We start from the raw sequence: 17,806 nt of genomic DNA, 5'->3' as shown, positions 1-17,806 counted from the left end.
AGGACAAGGAACTGCAGACAGAGCAGAGTGTTTCAATCACATTTTTCCACAATCTGCCTTCCCTGGAACTAGTCTGTTTCCTTCTTCTGGCCTCACCACGGGCAGTGGTGGGCTTCTCCTGGCACTTAGAGGAAGGTAGTGGCCAAGTCTAGGCCACTGGGATCCCTGATTCTGGTGCTGCTCAGCCTTTTCTAAGCCCCCCCTCTTGCCTTGGAAAACCCAGTAGGAAATAGTCCCAACATTCTTCATGTTCCAGTGTCAGGGCTCTGTGCTTTGACAGGCACAGGGAAGGTGCCACTCTGGTGGGATTTCAGGCAGCAGCTTCATCTGTTATGCATGAGTGTACGTGAGGAGACCTCCAGCAAGGCCCCGAAATCTCCCCCTGGCTCCCTGGCCAGGACTCCTAGTGGCACCTCTTCTCCCCTGCGTGCCCGCGCCCCTTGCTTGCAAATGTTTACTACCAACCCTCCCTCTCCAGGCCTCCCCAGCTAATGAGGGGGGGGGCATCCAACCACAGGATGGCTGGTGGCCTCCCCCAGCCAGTGGCAGCATCAGGATTCAGAAGCAAGATCACAGGTGAAAAAGATCAGGTCTTTACTGCAAAATCACCCAAAATGCACACGGTAGCAGTTCCTTCCATACATTGCAAAGCGCTGTTCAGGGCCAGCGCCCCCCCGCTAGAAACAGTTTATTGCATAAAATGGCATTTTAAAAATAGTGTGGGCACCACTGAGGTTCACATCAGCTTTCCATTGGAGGTGAGAGGGTAAAAGTCAACTCATTTGATTAGCAGCTTTCTGGTGCTGGGGAGAGGGTCAGTTCTAATGCTACTAGTCCCTGGGAGGGCGGCGGCGGCGGGGTGGATACCCAACCTAAGCAAGCTCCCTAGGGCCTCACTCCTGCTGCCTCCTAGGGCACCTTCTGGTGCACATAACATACTCACGGGCCTGAGGAGCCAGGGCTGGGCCTGGGCAGCACTGCCCACCCCAGGCCAGCCCCTGTCCACTTGGGGACCTGGGGCACCTGCAGCTCTGCTTAGGCTGGGTCTGTGGGGGAGCATTAATGCTGGCTATGGGGGTGCAGGATGGGGATAAGGACCCACTTTCCCATTTAGGAGGCTTTGGCATGCTGGGCCTAGGTGTGCACCATCTTCCGTGCCAGGGACAGAGAAGTTGTGGGGCAGCCCCATGTTACAGGCACCCCCACCCCCCACCACCTCCTCTGTTCTATTGCACAATTTATCCAGCTTCACAGGGCTGGGCAGGTGACTCAGCAGCCGAATCACCCCCAGGGAGAGGTGGGAGTAGATTCAGCTCTTTACAGTGACAGGCAATCTCCACCTGAGGCCCCCAATTCAAGCTGAGAGCAGAGAGGATGGCCAGAGGACCCAGGGCTGCGGGGTGGGGGTGGGGGCTGTGGGTCCAGGAAAGATGGGATAAGGCAGCAGAGAAATCAACTCCCAAACCCCAGGGTCTAAAGGTCACTTTGAAAACAATGGCAGGCTCCTGCTCTACCCCAAGACCCCCTTGAAAAGGCAATCATGCTCCAATGACGTTTTCCGGTCTCTGGTAGGGCCCCTCCTGGGCCAGTCCAGCAAAGCTTTGTGAATTCATGGCTTTGTAAACTGAGGCTCAGTGTCCTTCCAACAGGTGGCTGCTCCCACGTGTCCCTGTGCGTCTCTGCAGCAGGGCCGGCACTCTTTGTGGAAGGATGGGGTCACCACTCCACAGTGCGGGGCCTGGCAGTCCCGATGCCCGAGGCTGGCCGCTGGCCTGGGCTTGTTGCCCTCTCTGTGGGCCCAGCCTGCCTCTGTTCCCAGAGGGCTCAGTCATGCGGTGGGGGAACAGGGCGAGAGTATGTCTGCAGCCGCCCCCGGCCCATCGCCCCCTGTCCCCCACCGGCATGCTGGGCCTCTGGGAAAGGATGGCAGCAGGGCTGAGGGTAGGCAAGGACCACCAGGCCGGAGCCTGGATCGGCTCAGTGCTGACATGTGCGGGTACCCATCCTCTCAGACCAAGATGCCCCTAGCTGCACGAGAGCTGGGGGGCTCTGACATGGAGAAAGGGGATGGGGCTTCCAGGTGAGGTGGACAGGGCAGGGCAAACAGAGGGAGAGGGAGAGGACGGTCATCGAGACCCATCCCACCAGCCCCCGGGCAGTTTGGCACGTCGTACTTGAGCCGTGGGCAGTGAGCGCCCGGTGTAGGAGAAGGAAAGGCACCCAGTCCAGCTGGCAGGCTCTGGCCCAGCAGTGGCCTGCCTGTCCAGCCACCCGCCTGCCTGCGGGCCAAGTGTTCCCACACATTTGCTCAGCATGAGAAGGCCTGGATTTCTTGGGTGACTTGTGTAGGGTCAAGAATAAAAAAATATTTTCCGTTGAAATATGAAGGGGAAAAAAAAACCTGCCTTAAAAAACTAGACCTTTTAATCAGGAATGTGGAATTGAGAATGCGCCCAAGTCTTGTTTCCACAGTGTTTGAACAGCCCTGATGGATGTGCCATGTCTGTGAGGTGAGCTGGGGCCTGATTAGTGCAAAGTTCCCCCTCCCTGCATCCCCTGGAATGGGGGCATCTGATGATGTCCCCATGTCCGGGAGCAGACAGGTGGTAGAGGGACTGGGTGACATCATCGAGGGCTTCCTCTGGTAGGCTCGTGCTCTGGTCACATCGGAGTCTTCGTGACAGGGGAGACAGCTGTGACACCTTGAGAGGATCCGGACTGACGCCAAACCCAGCTGAGATGGGTGAGCCGAGCCGCCACCCCGCAGCCTTGGTGGGGACAGCTCGCTGACTTAGGTGAGAGTGCTCTGTTCTTGGTACTTGCGCCGGCGGGCACAGCGGGGGCAGCCCTTCTTCACCACGGCCTGGCAGCTCTGGTGGAAGACGGTCTAGCACTCGCCACACCTGGGGGATAGCAGCAAGCACCGCCTGTGCCATGGGCCGGGGGGCTGGCCAGCCTTCCTGACCAGAACCCGCGGGGAGGCTGAGCGGCACCTGCCACCCAAGGCACCTGTGCGCTGCCCCTGCATGGTCAAATAAAACCTCGCGACAATGCTTACCCTCCTTCACACCACAGGCACTGCTGACACTCTCTGTTCAAATTCACTTTTTAAGATGCTGCTTGAGACTCATGACATGACTTCTTGCCTATGTTGAAAACCCTCTGCTGTTTAAAAAACTCAGCCTAGGGGCTGAATCTAGGCCATGAGACACCTACTGAACATGAATGAATGCTCCCGCCTGCTCAGTTTTCCCCTCCCACACGGGCTGGAATGGAGGTTTGGTGGATGAATTTTTCCATTTAGAGGCTTCTGATAATGAGTGATAATCGGGTAAGATCCATCATTACTGCAGGAGAGAGGCAGGCAGGTACCACCCACAGGGTGCCCACTTTGTGCCTGGCCTGTGCCAATGCTCCGGGGCAGTAACTCATTCAGTCCCTCCTCACCCTGTTTGTAGATGACAAAACTGAGGCCCCCGCTCAAAGAGGCAGCAAGCCACCTCCTCTCTAGGGAGACAGACAGCTTCCTTGATCTAGGCAGGGGCCTTGGAGGGCTCTCTGAGCTGGACCGGAGCCTCCGTGACTGCTCAGGGCATCGGTACCGGCACAGACAGGGTGTCTCTGTATTTCTGCACAATGGCACTGGGCCTGCCTCCCTGGATAGCTGGGGCCAGCTGTGGATAGGGGTGGGGTGGCAGGCTGGGTGTCCCACATACCTGACTGTGGCGTCAAACTCGAAGGGGAAGATGATGTCGTGGTGATGGCAGATCTGGCAGATGAAGCCACGCTGGGTGCACAGGTCACAGTGGTAGACGTGCTGGGAGGCAAATCCAATCAGGGTGTTGAGGAACCCTTCATACACTCCATCCACGATCTGTGGAGGGCAAGTGCAGGCCGACAGGCCTTTCGGGTAGCTGTGCTGAGGCTGAGGCCATCTATAAAATGTGGCTCCACCTTGCCTCAAGAACTCCTATTCCCAAAGAGTATCTTCCCACTTGGGCAAGAACCACCCCCCCCACCCCCCCACCCCGGTCCAGGCTGAACAATGCAGGTGTACAGCTCCCCCACATGGAGGTCACTGGGGGTAACCGGCTTAAGGATGAGACCCAAATCCACAGTGCCCTCCCTGAAGGAAGGAATGTCCTCAACTTTCAGGCCTGGGGCCTCTCCTCCTGCTGCCCTCTAGCTGGGGACGAGGCCAGAGGCAGGGAAGGGGCCAAGGCGCTCCTGTTCCCCAGGCTTTGCTGGACTGCCTGCTAACTGCAGGGGGCTGGCGCTCAGTCACCGCCCAGGAATCCTGGGACAGCCAGACACATAGTCTGAGGTGCTGAAAAGCTGCAGCCACCCCTCCCGTCTGATGTCTCCAGGAATGAGGCCCCTCTGGGGGTAGAGAAAGGCAGTCTCACCTGCTGGAGGTCGGCAACACTGTACTTGTGGGGAGACTCCAAGAGGTAATTCCTGTGGTTGAGCCTTCAAACAAAACAGAAGAGGCCCCTTATAAGGGTTTCCCGATCCGGGCCAACCTGTGTTTGTTTTCATTCCTTCAGCTGCTCACCGGGTATGAACGCCTGGCCAGGGCGGTGCCTAAGAGCGCGGTCGGGCGCCCGGGTTGGGGATCTGGTCTTCCAGGTGACCCAGGGCAAATTACTCAACATCTCTACAACTCAAGCTTCCTCACCTGAGAAATAGAGCTCTTTGAGGATTAAATAATTTATTTAAAGCATTTGGCATAGTGCCCAGCACACAGTAAACAACGAATGATTATCAGCTAGAGTTGATAACACTGTATCGTATAACTGAAATTTGCTGAGAGTAGAACTTAAATGCTCTCACCAAAAATCTACACCTAAGTAGTGAGGTGATGGATGTGTGAATAAACCAGATGGGAGGAACCGTCTCACAATGTATATACATACACCAAATTACCATGATATCCACTTTCAACATGTTATAATTTTATCAGTTATGCCTCAATAGAGCTGAAGAATATTCCAAAAAAATTTAAAGGTTATAAAACATAGAACGTCTTTAAAAAAATTATAATGAGGAGGAGGATGACCAGAGCCAACATTTATATTGGGAACTGGGCTTAGAGGTTTATATCCATTAACTCATTGCACTGTCCTGTGAGGTTGGTACTCTTATAATCCCCACCTCGACAGGAGAGCTGGAGACCAGAAGTCAGCCTCTGGAGCCTGCACCCTTATCCATCCCAGTGAATGCCTGAAGGTGTTAGCTGTTGTCATTACTGCCACCATTCCATACTAGGGACAGTGGGACAGAAATGCATAGGAGGCAGCCTCTGCCCCCCTATAGCCCCTGGGCAAGCGGAGGGACACAGTCAAGCATCCAGTTTCAGTGCTATGTGAGAGTCATGGCGATGTGGTCTAAGGAAGGCAGATCCCATTTCACAGTGGGGTGGGGCATGGGGGAGACACGATGAGGGTGGCTCTACTTTCAACCTCAGTAGTGGCAGAGATCTGAGGGGTTCCATCCTCAGGGATAGAGAGTAAATGGCTGCAGAAATCCCCTATACCTAACAGCTGCAGAGTATACATTTTTATCAAACACACGTGGTATCTCATTGGTTTGATTTCCACAACTAATGAACACACTTTTATATATTTATTGGCTACTGGGCTATTCCAGATGCCATGAGGGCTCTGCCTTTAGGGAACTCTATCTAGGATAGTTGTTACCAGGACTGAGAGTTAGAAGCATAGAGTCTGACAGGCTGTAGTAGTGCAAAGGTTAAGATTTCTTACCCATGGTGAATGAGATGTGATAAAGAAGTGTACCAGCTTGTGTAATTTATCTGGCATTTCAGAGCAATGAAGAAATTACTAGGACTGTGGAACTGGGTGGTTATGGCTGAACACCAGTGATTTACCAAAAAAAAAAAAAAAAAAAAAAAAAAAAAAAGAATGACAGACTTAGGTCAGTTAAGTACCAATTTAAAGTAAAGAATACAAATCAAAGGGCAAACGTGACTTAAGATTAGCAATGCAACTTAATTATAAGGGTTGCAGAGCTAAAGAGAAGGCTGATTTCTCACCCAGTCAAGTCTTCTATGCCAATGTCAGGGCCCTATTGGAGAGGTAGGACTCTGAGCCCTGATGTGGGGATATTAAGACTGATGCAGTTGAGAATTTTGAGCACTCAGACTATCTTCAACCCTTTGGGCCCAAGAAAGAGAACCACTTCCACTTGTTAGGGGATAGGGACTCTATCTTATTTGATGACCACACAGGTTTCAAATGAAGCAGGTGCTTTATAATGCTTTTATTTTTCAGAACCTGACTTCATTTCACTTCCTGGGCACCAGAGGAATGAGTGTCAAATCTCAGAATGGCCCCACTGGAGAAATCTTGGGCTTGCTGAGGGAGGAGAGAGATTTATTGCCAAAAGAGAGTAGATGCACCTGGCTAATATGCAGTGTAGGAACTGTCAGAATATGCCTGGAATCTTGAGGGTGCTGGACCAGAGAATTGGAATATAAATTGCTTAATGGGGGATCTTTTCCATGACTCAGATTTAATGCCCTGACAAGGATTCTTGGAGTCAGTTTTTAATACACTGATGGGGTGGTTCTTGGAAAAGTGAAAGAATGATGGCCCATTTTAGAGATTTGATAAATGGTGTAATAAACTATTCAGAAAGCAGTAAAAACCTCAGAGAAATGGGTATGCTGGAGTGGACATTATACATAAAATACAGCTTATACTATGTTCCCTGGAAGGATTTGGAAGCAAGTTTCAAATAGCAACCAGAGGGTGCCTGATCCACAGGGGTTTATGGACATATCTCATAGAACATATTACTAGAGGCAAGATAAAACACTAGAGGTATTTCATAACACATATTCAAAAAAAGATCAAGATTGAATGAACAGAGAGATAAAAGTTGGCCACTTCAATGGAAAGTCATAATCCCTTGCTATTTCCAGACCAGAGACAGTTCTCAGATCCAGAATCCATTGATTGAAAGAGAAGCTAAGGTCTAATTGTCACTAAAGAAAGCAAAAGAATACAGTAGTGGCTGACTTCATCTTTCTAGGGTCTATAAACAATGAAATATACTACCTTATGTTAATATATATATATTCCAACTTTCATTTGATTAGTGTTAATATGGTATATCTATTCCCATCCTTTAACTTCTAAACCATTTGAATATTTATATTTAAGTCGTTTTTATTGTAGGTAGCATATATTTGGGTCTTGCTGTTTTCTACATAATCTAGCAATCTCTGTCCTTTAATTAGTGTAGTTAGGCCATTTACATTTAATGTGATTACTGAAGATGACATTTAAGTCTATTATCTTGCTATATGTTTGGAATCGAGCATTTTTTGAGAACTCCATTCTCTTTTGTTGCTTATTAACTATAGCTATTTTTAAATTAAGAAAGTTTATAGTATACAACTTTATCAGTCTAACTTCGAATGATATTATACCACTTTGTATACAGTATAAGAACTTTATAATAATTCTTTCATTTTTCCATTTTATTCAATAGCTTTTGTGCTACTCTTATCATGGATTTCGCTTTTTGTGTTATAAAAACAGTACATTGCTATTATTTTTGTTTCAAATAATCAATTACCTTTAAACATATTTAATAATTTTTTAAAAATTTAATATAATTGCCATTTTCAAGGCTTTTCATTATGTGGTATAATTTTCCATTTGTCTGAAGTTTCCTTTAACAGTTTTTGTTGTGCAGGTCTGCTAATGATAAATTCTTTCAGTTTTTGTACATCTGAAAAAGTCTGTATTTCATCTTTGAAATGTACTTTTTCTGTTTATAGAATTTCAGTTTAACTTTATTTTTTCTTTCAATACTCTAAAGAGGGGAGGAGCAAGATGGCGAAAGAGTAGGGTCTCCAAATCACCTGTCTCCACCAAATTACCTAGAAAACCTTCCAATCATCCTGAAAATCTATGAATTCGGCCTGAGAATTAAAGAGAGACCAGCTGGAATGCTACAGTGAGAAGAGTTCGCGCTTCTATCATGGTAGGAAGACGGGGAAAAAGAAGTAAAGAAACAAAGGCCTCCGAGGGGGAGGGGCCGGGAGGAGCCGGGCTGAGGCCGGGGCGAGTGTCCCCAGGACAGGAGAGCCCCGTCCCGGAGGAGCAGGAGCTGCACCGACCTTCCCCGGGCGGAAAGGGGCTCGCGGGGAGGTGGAGCAGGACCCAGGAGGGCGAGGATGCCCTCGGGTTCCCTGGGGCAGTAACAGCAACTGCGCCCCAGGAGAGTGCGCCGAGCTCCCTAAGGGCTGCAGCGCGCACGGGGGACCCGGAGCAGCTGGAGGGGCTCGGGCGGCGGCTCCGCGGAGGGGGCTGCGCGGCCCCGGGAGCAGCTCGGAGGGGCTCGGGCAGAGGAAGAGGCTCCGTGCGGAGGGGGCTGCGCGGTTCCAGGAGCAGCTCGGAGGGGCTCGGGCGGCGGCTCCGCGGAGGGGGCTGCGCGGCCCGGGAGCGCGAATCCACCAGCGCAGGCCCCGGAGCACAGGGCGCCGGGACACAGCCCAGGATCCCGCCTCCCCCGGGACAGGCAGAGGCTGGGAGGGACCAGGACAGCAAGGAAGCTCCTGCCCCAGCTGAGCAGATCAGCGGCCCCGCCCCGGAGCCTCCAGGCCCTGCAGACGGAGTTCCTGCCGGAGCTGAATCCAGGTTTCCAGAGCTGCCCCGCCACTGGGGCTATTCCTCCTGCGGCCTCACGGAGTAAACAACCCCCACTGAGCCCTGCACCAGGCAGGGGCACAGCAGCTCCCCCAAGTGCTAACACCTGAAAACCAGCACAACAGGCCCCTCCCCCAGAACACCAGCTAGACGGACAACTTCCAGGAGAAGCCAAGGGACTTAAAAGTACACAGAATCAGAAGATACTGCCCCGTGGTTCTTTTTGTTTGTTTGTTTGTTTGTTTTGTTTTGCTTTTTGATTTGTTTCCTTCCTCCACCCCCTTTTTTTCTCCTTTCTTTTTCTTTCTCTTTTTCTTCTTTTTTTTTTTTTTGTTTTTTTTCTTCCCTTTTTTTTCTCTTTCTCTTTTCTTTCCTTCTTTCTCTCCTCTCTTTTTCTCTTTTTCCCAATACAACTTGCTTTTGGCCACTCTGCACTGAGCAAAATGTCTAGAAGGAAAACCTCACCTCAAAAGAAAGAATCAGAAACAGTCCTCTCTCCCACAGAGTTACAAAATCTGGATTACAATTCAATGTCAGAAAGCCAATTCTGAAGCACTATTATACAGCTACTGGTGGCTCTAGAAAAAAGTATAAAGGACTCAAGAGACTTCATGACTGCAGAATTTAGAGCTAATCAGGCAGAAATTAAAAATCAATTGAATGAGATGCAATCCAAACTAGAAGTCCTAACGACGAGGGTTAACGAGGTGGAAGAACGAGTGAGTGACATAGAAGACAAGTTGATAGCAAAGAGGGAAACTGAGGAAAAAAGAGACAGACAATTAAAAGACCATGAGGATAGATTAAGGGAAATAAACGACAGCCTGAGAAAGAAAAACCTACGTTTAATTGGTGTTCCCGAGGGCGCCGGAAGGGACAGAGGGCCAGAATATGTATTTGAACAAATTCTAGCTGAAAACTTTCCTAATCTGGGAAGGGAAACAGGCATTCAGATCCAGGAAATAGAGAGATCCCCCCCTAAAATCAATAAAAACCGTTCAACACCTCGACATTTAATAGTGAAGCTTGCAAATTCCAAAGATAAAGAGAAGATCCTTAAAGCAGCAAGAGACAAGAAATCCCTGACTTTTATGGGGAGGAGTATTAGGGTAACAGCAGACCTCTCCACAGAGACCTGGCAGGCCAGAAAGGGCTGGCAGGATATATTCAGGGTCCTAAATGAGAAGAACATGCAACCAAGAATACTTTATCCACCAAGGCTCTCATTCAAAATGGAAGGAGAGATAAAGAGCTTCCAAGACAGGCAGCAACTAAAAGAATATGTGACCTCCAAACCAGCTCTGCAAGAAATTTTAAGGGGGACTCTTAAAATTCCCCTTTAAGAAGAAGTTCAGGGGAACAGTCCACAAAAACAAGGACTGAATAGATATCATGATGACACTAAACTCATATCTCTCAATAGTAACTCTGAATGTGAACGGGCTTAATGACCCCATCAAAAGGCGCAGGGTTTCAGACTGGATAAAAAAGCAGGACCCATCTATTTGCTGTCTACAAGGGACTCATTTTAGACAGAAGGACACCTACAGCCTGAAAATAAAAGGTTGGAGAACCATTTACCATTCGAATGGTCCTCAAAAGAAAGCAGGGGTAGCCATCCTTATATCAGATAAACTAAAATTTACCCCAAAGACTGTAGTGAGAGATGAAGAGGGACACTATCTCATACTTAAAGGATCTATTCAACAAGAGGACTTAACAATCCTCAATATATATGCCCCGAATGTGGGAGCTGCCAAATATATCAATCAATTATTAACCAAAGTGAAGAAATACTTAGATAATAATACACTTATACTTGGTGACTTCAATCTAGCTCTTTCTATACTCGATAGGTCTTCTAAGCACAACATCTCCAAAGAAACGAGAGCTTTAAATGATACACTGGACCAGATGGATTTCACAGATATCTACAGAACTTTACATCCAAACTCAACTGAATACACATTCTTCTCAAGCACACATGGAACTTTCTCCAGAATAGACCACATATTGGGTCACAAATCGGGTCTGAACCGATACCAAAAGATTGGGATTGTCCCCTGCATATTCTCAGACCATAATGCCTTGAAATTAGAACTAAATCACAACAAGAAGTTTGGAAGGACCTCAAACACGTGGAGGTTAAGGACCATCCTGCTAAAAGATAAAAGAGTCAACCAGGAAATTAAGGAAGAATTAAAAAGATTCATGGAAACTAATGAGAATGAAGATACAACCGTTCAAAATCTTTGGGATGCAGCAAAAGCAGTCCTAAGGGGGAAATACATCGCAATACAAGCATCCATTCAAAAACTGGAAAGAACTCAAATACAAAAGCTAACCTTACACATAAAGGAGCTAGAGAAAAAACAGCAAATAGATCCTACACCCAAGAGAAGAAGGGAGTTAATAAAGATTCGAGCAGAACTCAATGAAATCGAGACCAGAAGAACTGTGGAACAGATCAACAAAACCAGGAGTTTGTTCTTTGAAAGAATTAACAAGATAGATAAACCATTAGCCAGCCTTATTAAAAAGAAGAGAGAGAAGACTCAAATTAATAAAATCATGAATGAGAAAGGAGAGATCACTACCAACACCAAGGAAATACAAACGATTTTAAAAACATATTATGAACAGCTATACGCCAATAAATTAGGCAATCTAGAAGAAATGGACGCATTCCTGGAAAGCCACAAACTACCAAAACTGGAACAGGAAGAAATAGAAAACCTGAACAGGCCAATAACCAGGGAGGAAATTGAAGCAGTCATCAAAAACCTCCCAAGACACAAGAGTCCAGGGCCAGATGGCTTCCCAGGGGAATTCTATCAAACGTTTAAAGAAGAAACCATACCTATTCTCCTAAAGCTGTTTGGAAAGATAGAAAGAGATGGAGTACTTCCAAATTCGTGTTATGAGGCCAGCATCACCTTAATTCCAAAACCAGACAAAGACCCCACCAAAAAGGAGAATTACAGACCAATATCCCTGATGAACATGGATGCAAAAATTCTCAACAAGATACTGGCCAATAGGATCCAACAATACATTAAAAAAATTATTCACCATGACCAAGTAGGATTTATCCCTGGGACACAAGGCTGGTTCAACACCCGTAAAACAATCAATGTGATTCATCATATCAGCAAGAGAAAAACCAAGAACCATATGATCCTCTCATTGGATGCAGAGAAAGCATTTGACAAAATACAGCATCCATTCCTGATCAAAACTCTTCAGAGTGTAGGGATCGAGGGAACATTCCTCGACATCTTAAAAGCCATCTATGAAAAGCCCACAGCAAATATCATTCTCAATGGGGAAGCACTGGGAGCCTTTCCCCTAAGATCAGGAACAAGACAGGGATGTCCACTCTCACCACTGCTGTTCAACATAGTACTGGAAGTCCTAGCCTCAGCAATCAGACAACAAAAAGACATTAAAGGCATTCAAATTGGCAAAGAAGAAGTCAAACTCTCCCTCTTCGCCGATGACATGATACTCTACATAGAAAACCCAAAAGTCTCCACCCCAAGGTTGCTAGAACTCATACAGCAATTCGGTAGCGTGGCAGGATACAAAATCAATGCCCAGAAGTCGGTGGCATTTCTATACACTAACAATGAGACTGAAGAAAGAGAAATTAAGGAGTCAATCCCATTTACAATTGCACCCAAAAGCATAAGATACCTAGGAATAAACCTAACCAAAGATGTAAAGGATCTATACCCTCAAAACTATAGAACACTTCTGAAAGAAATTGAGGAAGACACAAAGAGATGGAAAAATATTCCATGCTCATGGATTGGCAGAATTAATATTGTGAAAATGTCAATGTTACCCAGGGCAATATACACGTTTAATGCAATCCCTATCAAAATACCATGGACTTTCTTCAGAGAGTTAGAACAAATTATTTTAAGATTTGTGTGGAATCAGAAAAGACCCCGAATAGCCAGGGGAATTTTAAAAAAGAAAACCATATCTGGGGGCATCACAATGCCAGATTTCAGGTTGTACTACAAAGCTGTGGTCATCAAGACAGTGTGGTACTGGCACAAAAACAGACACATAGATCAGTGGAACAGAATAGAGAATCCAGAAGTGGACCCTGAACTTTATGGGCAACTAATATTCGATAAAGGAGGAAAGACTATCCATTGGAAGAAAGACAGTCTCTTCAATAAATGGTGCTGGGAAAATTGGACATCCACATGCAGAAGAATGAAACTAGACCACTCTCTTTCACCATACACAAAGATAAACTCAAAATGGATAAAAGATCTAAATGTGAGACAAGATTCCATCAAAATCCAAGAGAAGAACACAGGCAACACCCTTTTTGAACTCGGCCATAGTAACTTCTTGCAAGATACATCCACGAAGGCAAAAGAAACAAAAGCAAAAATGAACTATTGGGACTTCATCAAGATAAGAAGCTTTTGCACAGCAAAGGATACAGTCAACAAAACTCAAAGACAACCTACAGAATGGGAGAAGATATTTGCAAATGACATATCAGATAAAGGGCTAGTTTCCAAGATCTATAAAGAACTTATTAAACTCAACACCAAAGAAACAAACAATCCAATCATGAAATGGGCAAAAGACATGAACAGAAATCTCACAGAGGAAGACATAGACATGGCCAACATGCACATGAGAAAATGCTCTGCATCACTTGCCATCAGGGAAATACAAATCAAAACCACAATGAGATACCACCTCACACCAGTGAGAATGGGGAAAATTAACAAGGCAGGAAACAACAAATGTTGGAGAGGATGCGGAGAAAAGGGAACCCTCATACACTGTTGGTGGGAATGTGAACTGGTGCAGCCACTCTGGAAAACTGTGTGGAGGTTCCTCAAAGAGTTAAAAATAGACCTGCCCTACGACCCAGCAATTGCACTGTTGGGGATTTACCCCAAAGATACAGATGCAGTGAAACGCCGGGACACCTGCACCCCGATGTTTATAGCAGCAATGGCCACGATAGCCAAACTGTGGAAGGAGCCTCGGTGTCCAACGAAAGATGAATGGATAAAGAAGCTGTGGTTTATGTATACAATGGAATATTACTCAGCTATTCGAAATGACAAATACCCACCATTTGCTTCAACGTGGATGGAACTGGAGGGTATCATGCTGAGTGAAGTAAGCCAGTCGGAGAAGGACAAACATTATATGTTCTCATTCATTTGGGGAATATAAATAATAGTGAAAGGGAATATAAGGGAAGGGGGAAGAAATGTGTGGGAAATATCAGAAAGGGAGACAGAACGTAAAGACTGCTAACTCTGGGAAACGAACTAGGGGTGTTGGAAGAGGAGGAGGGCGGGGGGTGGGAGTGAATGGGTGACGGGCACTGGGGGTTATTCTGTATGTTAGTAAATTGAACACCAAAAAAAAAAAACTGGAAAGAACTCAAATACAAAAGCTAACCTTGCAGGAACTGGAGAAAAAAAAACAAATAGATCCTACACCCAGTAGAAGAAGAGAGTTAATAAAGATTCGAGCAGAACTCAATGAAATAGAGACGAGAATAACTGTGGAACAGATCAACAAAACCAGGAGTTGGTTCTTTGAAAGATTAATAAGTTAGATAAACCATTAGCCATCCTTAATAAAAAGAAGAGAGAAAAACTCAAATTAATAAAATCATGAATGAGAAAGGAGAGATCACCACCAATACCAAGGAAGTGAAGTGTCAAAAGAAGTTAACAGCCTTGCCCAAAGTCAACCAGTTTTTAAGTGACATTGTCAGAACTTGAAATTGAGCCTTTGGATTTTAAGTTCAGGGCTCTGTAAATATTTCACTGCCCTATGACAGATGGGTGCATTGACACACACACACACTCACACACCTCACCAAGAAGCTGTCATTTACCTCTGTCTTACCTAGTATTGTCTAGGAAACAGCTGGGCTTCATCTTGGAGTGGTATAGAAATGGGGACTTTATATATTCAGTTGTCTCTGATCAGGAAAGTTCCTAGGACTGTGCAAGCAAAAAGAACTGCCCATCTCTATGGAGGAGAACTTGGCACGAATTGGATGATCCTGAAGTGGGAGTAGATGCCCAGATAGAACAACACAGAAAACAATCACACCCCTCTATGGACAGACAGTTGGAAAAATAAACTATATGAAGTCATTCCAGTTCTTGTGGGATGGTATATGATGTGAATGAACAAATAAAGTGAAATGGAGGATTCTCAAAAAAAAAAAAAAAATACTCTAAAGATGTTTCTCCACTGTCTTCTGGCTTGCATTGATTCCAAAGAGAAATCTGCTGTCATTTTTATCTTTGTTTCTCTATACATAATGTGTCTTCTTTTCTTTAGATGCTTTTAAATTGTTCTACTTCATACTGATTTTAAGCAATTTGAGTATGATGTGCTTTAGTGTAGTTTTCTTTTCTTTTCTTTTCTTTCTTGTGCATGGATCTTGTTGAGACAGTTGGACCTGTTGGGTTTATAATTTTCACCAAATTTGGAAAAATTTCAACTATTTCTTGGATTTTTTTTTGTACTCCTGAATTTATCCTTCACAGGATTCCAAAAATTACACAAAAATTAGGCCACACAAAGTTACCCCACAACTCATAGAAGCTTTGGTAATTATTTTTTTGTTATTTTTCTTTCCATGTGTCATTTTGGATAGTTTCTTTTTATAAGTCTTGAAGTTGACTCATCTTTTCTTCTGAAATATCTAATCTGTAAATCACTTCCTGACATGATATTCTTCATCCCAGACATGGTAGTTTTAGGTTTTTAGTTTTAGGTTTAGGTAGTTTTAGGTAGTTGAGTTTTTAGTTTTTGTTTTAGGTAGTTTTAGGTAGTTTAGTTTTATAGGTTCAAGTAGAGTATTTTTTATCTTTAATGTGCCTATTTAATATATTCCTGATTTCTAACTTTGTGAATATATGAAATCCACTTATGACAGCTGTCTTCATCTACTAATTCTATCTTCTGTATCATTTTGGTTTGGTTTAGATTCATTTTTTCCTTATTCTGGGTCTAAATATTTTGTTCAAGTCTGTAGCTTATTGTTTCACTCGTTTAACAATGTTATTCAAATAGCAGAAATTGTCAACTTTCCTGAAGTCCAACTTATCTTTTTCATTTATGGTTCAGGTTTCTTTCCCTCATATATAAAATCTTTTACTAAGCCTCAGGTCAGAAAGATTTTATATTTTCTTCAAGAACTTGTAGAGTGTTAGATTTTTATTTTATTAGCAGTTTAAAATTAGTATTTGTATATAGTAAAATATAGATAAAGGTATTTATTTACTTGTTTCTGGCATTATGTATTAAAAAGAGTATTCTCTTTCCATTGGATTGTCTTTGACCCTTTGTCAAAAATTTTTGTCTATTTTTGGGCTTTCTATTTTGTTCCATTAATCTTTCAGTCTAACCTACCATCACTATCACACTGTTTTAATACTGTGGCTTTCCCTCCTCATCAAATACATTGAATTGATGATTTAAAAAAATATAGTGATATGGTGAATCATACTGATTTTAGAATGTTGAACCAACCTTTTATTCTTGGAATAAACCTGATTTGGTCATGATGTATCATTCTGTTTACATATTATTCAACTCAATTTGTTAATATTTTATTATGGATTTTTTTGTGTTTATAAGAGTTACTGGTCTGTAGTTCTCTGCTCTTACAATGCCACTGATTTTGGTATCAACAAAATGCTGACCTCATAAAATGTGTGGGAAAGTATTCCTTCATTTTCTATTTCCTAAAAGAAATTGTTTAGGACTGGCATGATTTCTTCCTTAAATGTTGGTCGAACATGCCAGTGATGCCATCTGTGCTGAGTGTTTTAAAGAAAAGGAAGGTATTTTAACTACACATCAACTTCTTTAATAGACATAAAACCATGCAGGCTGGGGTGCCTGGGTGGCTCAGTGGTTGAGCATCTGCTTTTAGCTCAGTTCGTGATCCTGGAGTCTGGGGATTGAGTCTTGCATCAGGCTCCCCGGGAGACTGCTTCTCCCTCTGCCTATGTCTTTGTCTCTCTGCGTCTCTCATGAATAAATAAATACACTCTTAAAAAATATAAAAATAAATAAAATAAAACTATGCCAGTTATTTCATCTTCACTGAATTTTTGTAGTTGTTCAATGAACTTTTCCATTTCATTTAGGTTATCATCTTTATTGACAAAGTTATTTACTTATCTCTTATTATTCATATAGTATCTGTCAGATCTTTAGTACTGTTCTTTCTTAGTTGTGATAATTTGTGTCTTCTCACTTTTTTTCTTGTTCAGTCTGCCTAGATGTTTATCAATTTTAGTATGCTTTGCAAAGAACCAACTTTTTGGCATAGTGATTTTCCCCACGGTTTTCAGTTTCATTGGTTTATGCTTTTATCTTTATTATTTTCTTACTTTCTTCTGTTTTGACTTTGTTTTCTTAAGACATTATTGATTCAAAACTTTTGGTTTCTAAAATAAGGCATTAAATCTGATTTCTCTGTAGGTACTTCTTTAGCTTTATCTTACATAGTGCATTTTCATTGTCATTTAATTCAAAATATTTTCTAATTTCACTGTGACTGCTTAACTTCCCACATTCTTGTTATTGATGTTTAGTTCAGTTTGTAGTCAGATAATATATTTTGTCTTACCTCAATACTTTAATTTTTTTAAGGCCAGAAAGTAATCTATTTTTGTGAATCTTCCAAGTATTTTCGAAAAGAATCTGTATTTTACTCTTGGAAGGTGGAACATTCCTCTTAGTTTTATTTTCCTGAATGGCCATTAACTTTTTGAAAATAAAACTTCACAAAGAGAAAGAATAGGTCACATAGATTGGATTCAGAAATCTGATGGTTTGGGATGCCTAGGTGGCTCAGTGGTTGAGCGTTTGCCTTTGGCTTAGGGTGTGATCCCGGAGTCCCGGGATCAAGTCCCACATCGGGCTTCCTGTGTGGAGTCTGCTTCTCTCTCTGCCTATGTCTCTGCCTCTCTCTCTCTCTCTGTGGCTCTCATGAATAAATAAAATATTAAAAAAAAAAGAAATCTGATGGTTCAATACATGAATCTGAAAAATAAAAAAGTATTTTATAAAAGTTATGGTAGTAAGTACTTTTCAAT

The 17,806-nt window shown here is 44.1% G+C and overlaps 1 protein-coding gene and 1 long non-coding RNA gene across 6 annotated transcripts in view; one reads left to right on the top strand and one right to left on the bottom strand.

Moving 5' to 3' along the window:
• LOC140629214 (uncharacterized) overlaps positions 1-17,806 on the top strand; it is a 107,168-nt gene that overhangs the window by 2,867 nt on the left and 86,495 nt on the right. Inside the window, exon 2 of the long non-coding RNA XR_012027055.1 lies at positions 2,649-2,795. This is a non-coding gene — a long non-coding RNA (uncharacterized lncRNA). The remainder of the gene's footprint in view (positions 1-2,648; positions 2,796-17,806) is intronic.
• Positions 2,403-17,806, bottom strand: part of LOC140629211 (putative pleckstrin homology domain-containing family M member 1P) — a 176,575-nt gene continuing 161,171 nt past the window's right edge. For 4 of the 5 annotated variants that reach the window (XM_072818801.1, XM_072818804.1, XM_072818802.1 and 1 more), the window contains exons 5-7: positions 4,407-4,470; positions 3,717-3,817; positions 2,403-2,903 (exon numbers count right to left, since the gene is read on the bottom strand). In XM_072818801.1, coding sequence (XP_072674902.1) covers positions 2,854-2,903; positions 3,717-3,817; positions 4,407-4,470 — 215 coding nt within the window. In that variant the 3' untranslated portion in view covers positions 2,403-2,853. Of the gene's footprint in view, positions 2,904-3,716; positions 3,875-4,406; positions 4,471-14,588; positions 17,754-17,806 lie in introns of all 5 variants that reach the window. The other variant, XM_072818805.1, reaches the window with a different exon arrangement.

The sequence above is a fragment of the Canis lupus genome, assembly GCF_048164855.1.
Source record: "Canis lupus baileyi chromosome 3 unlocalized genomic scaffold, mCanLup2.hap1 SUPER_3_unloc_2, whole genome shotgun sequence".
Taxonomy (NCBI): Eukaryota; Metazoa; Chordata; class Mammalia; order Carnivora; family Canidae; genus Canis; species Canis lupus.
The sequence above is the reverse complement of the archived record's forward strand: the minus strand, read 5'-3'. Positions and strand labels throughout refer to the sequence as shown.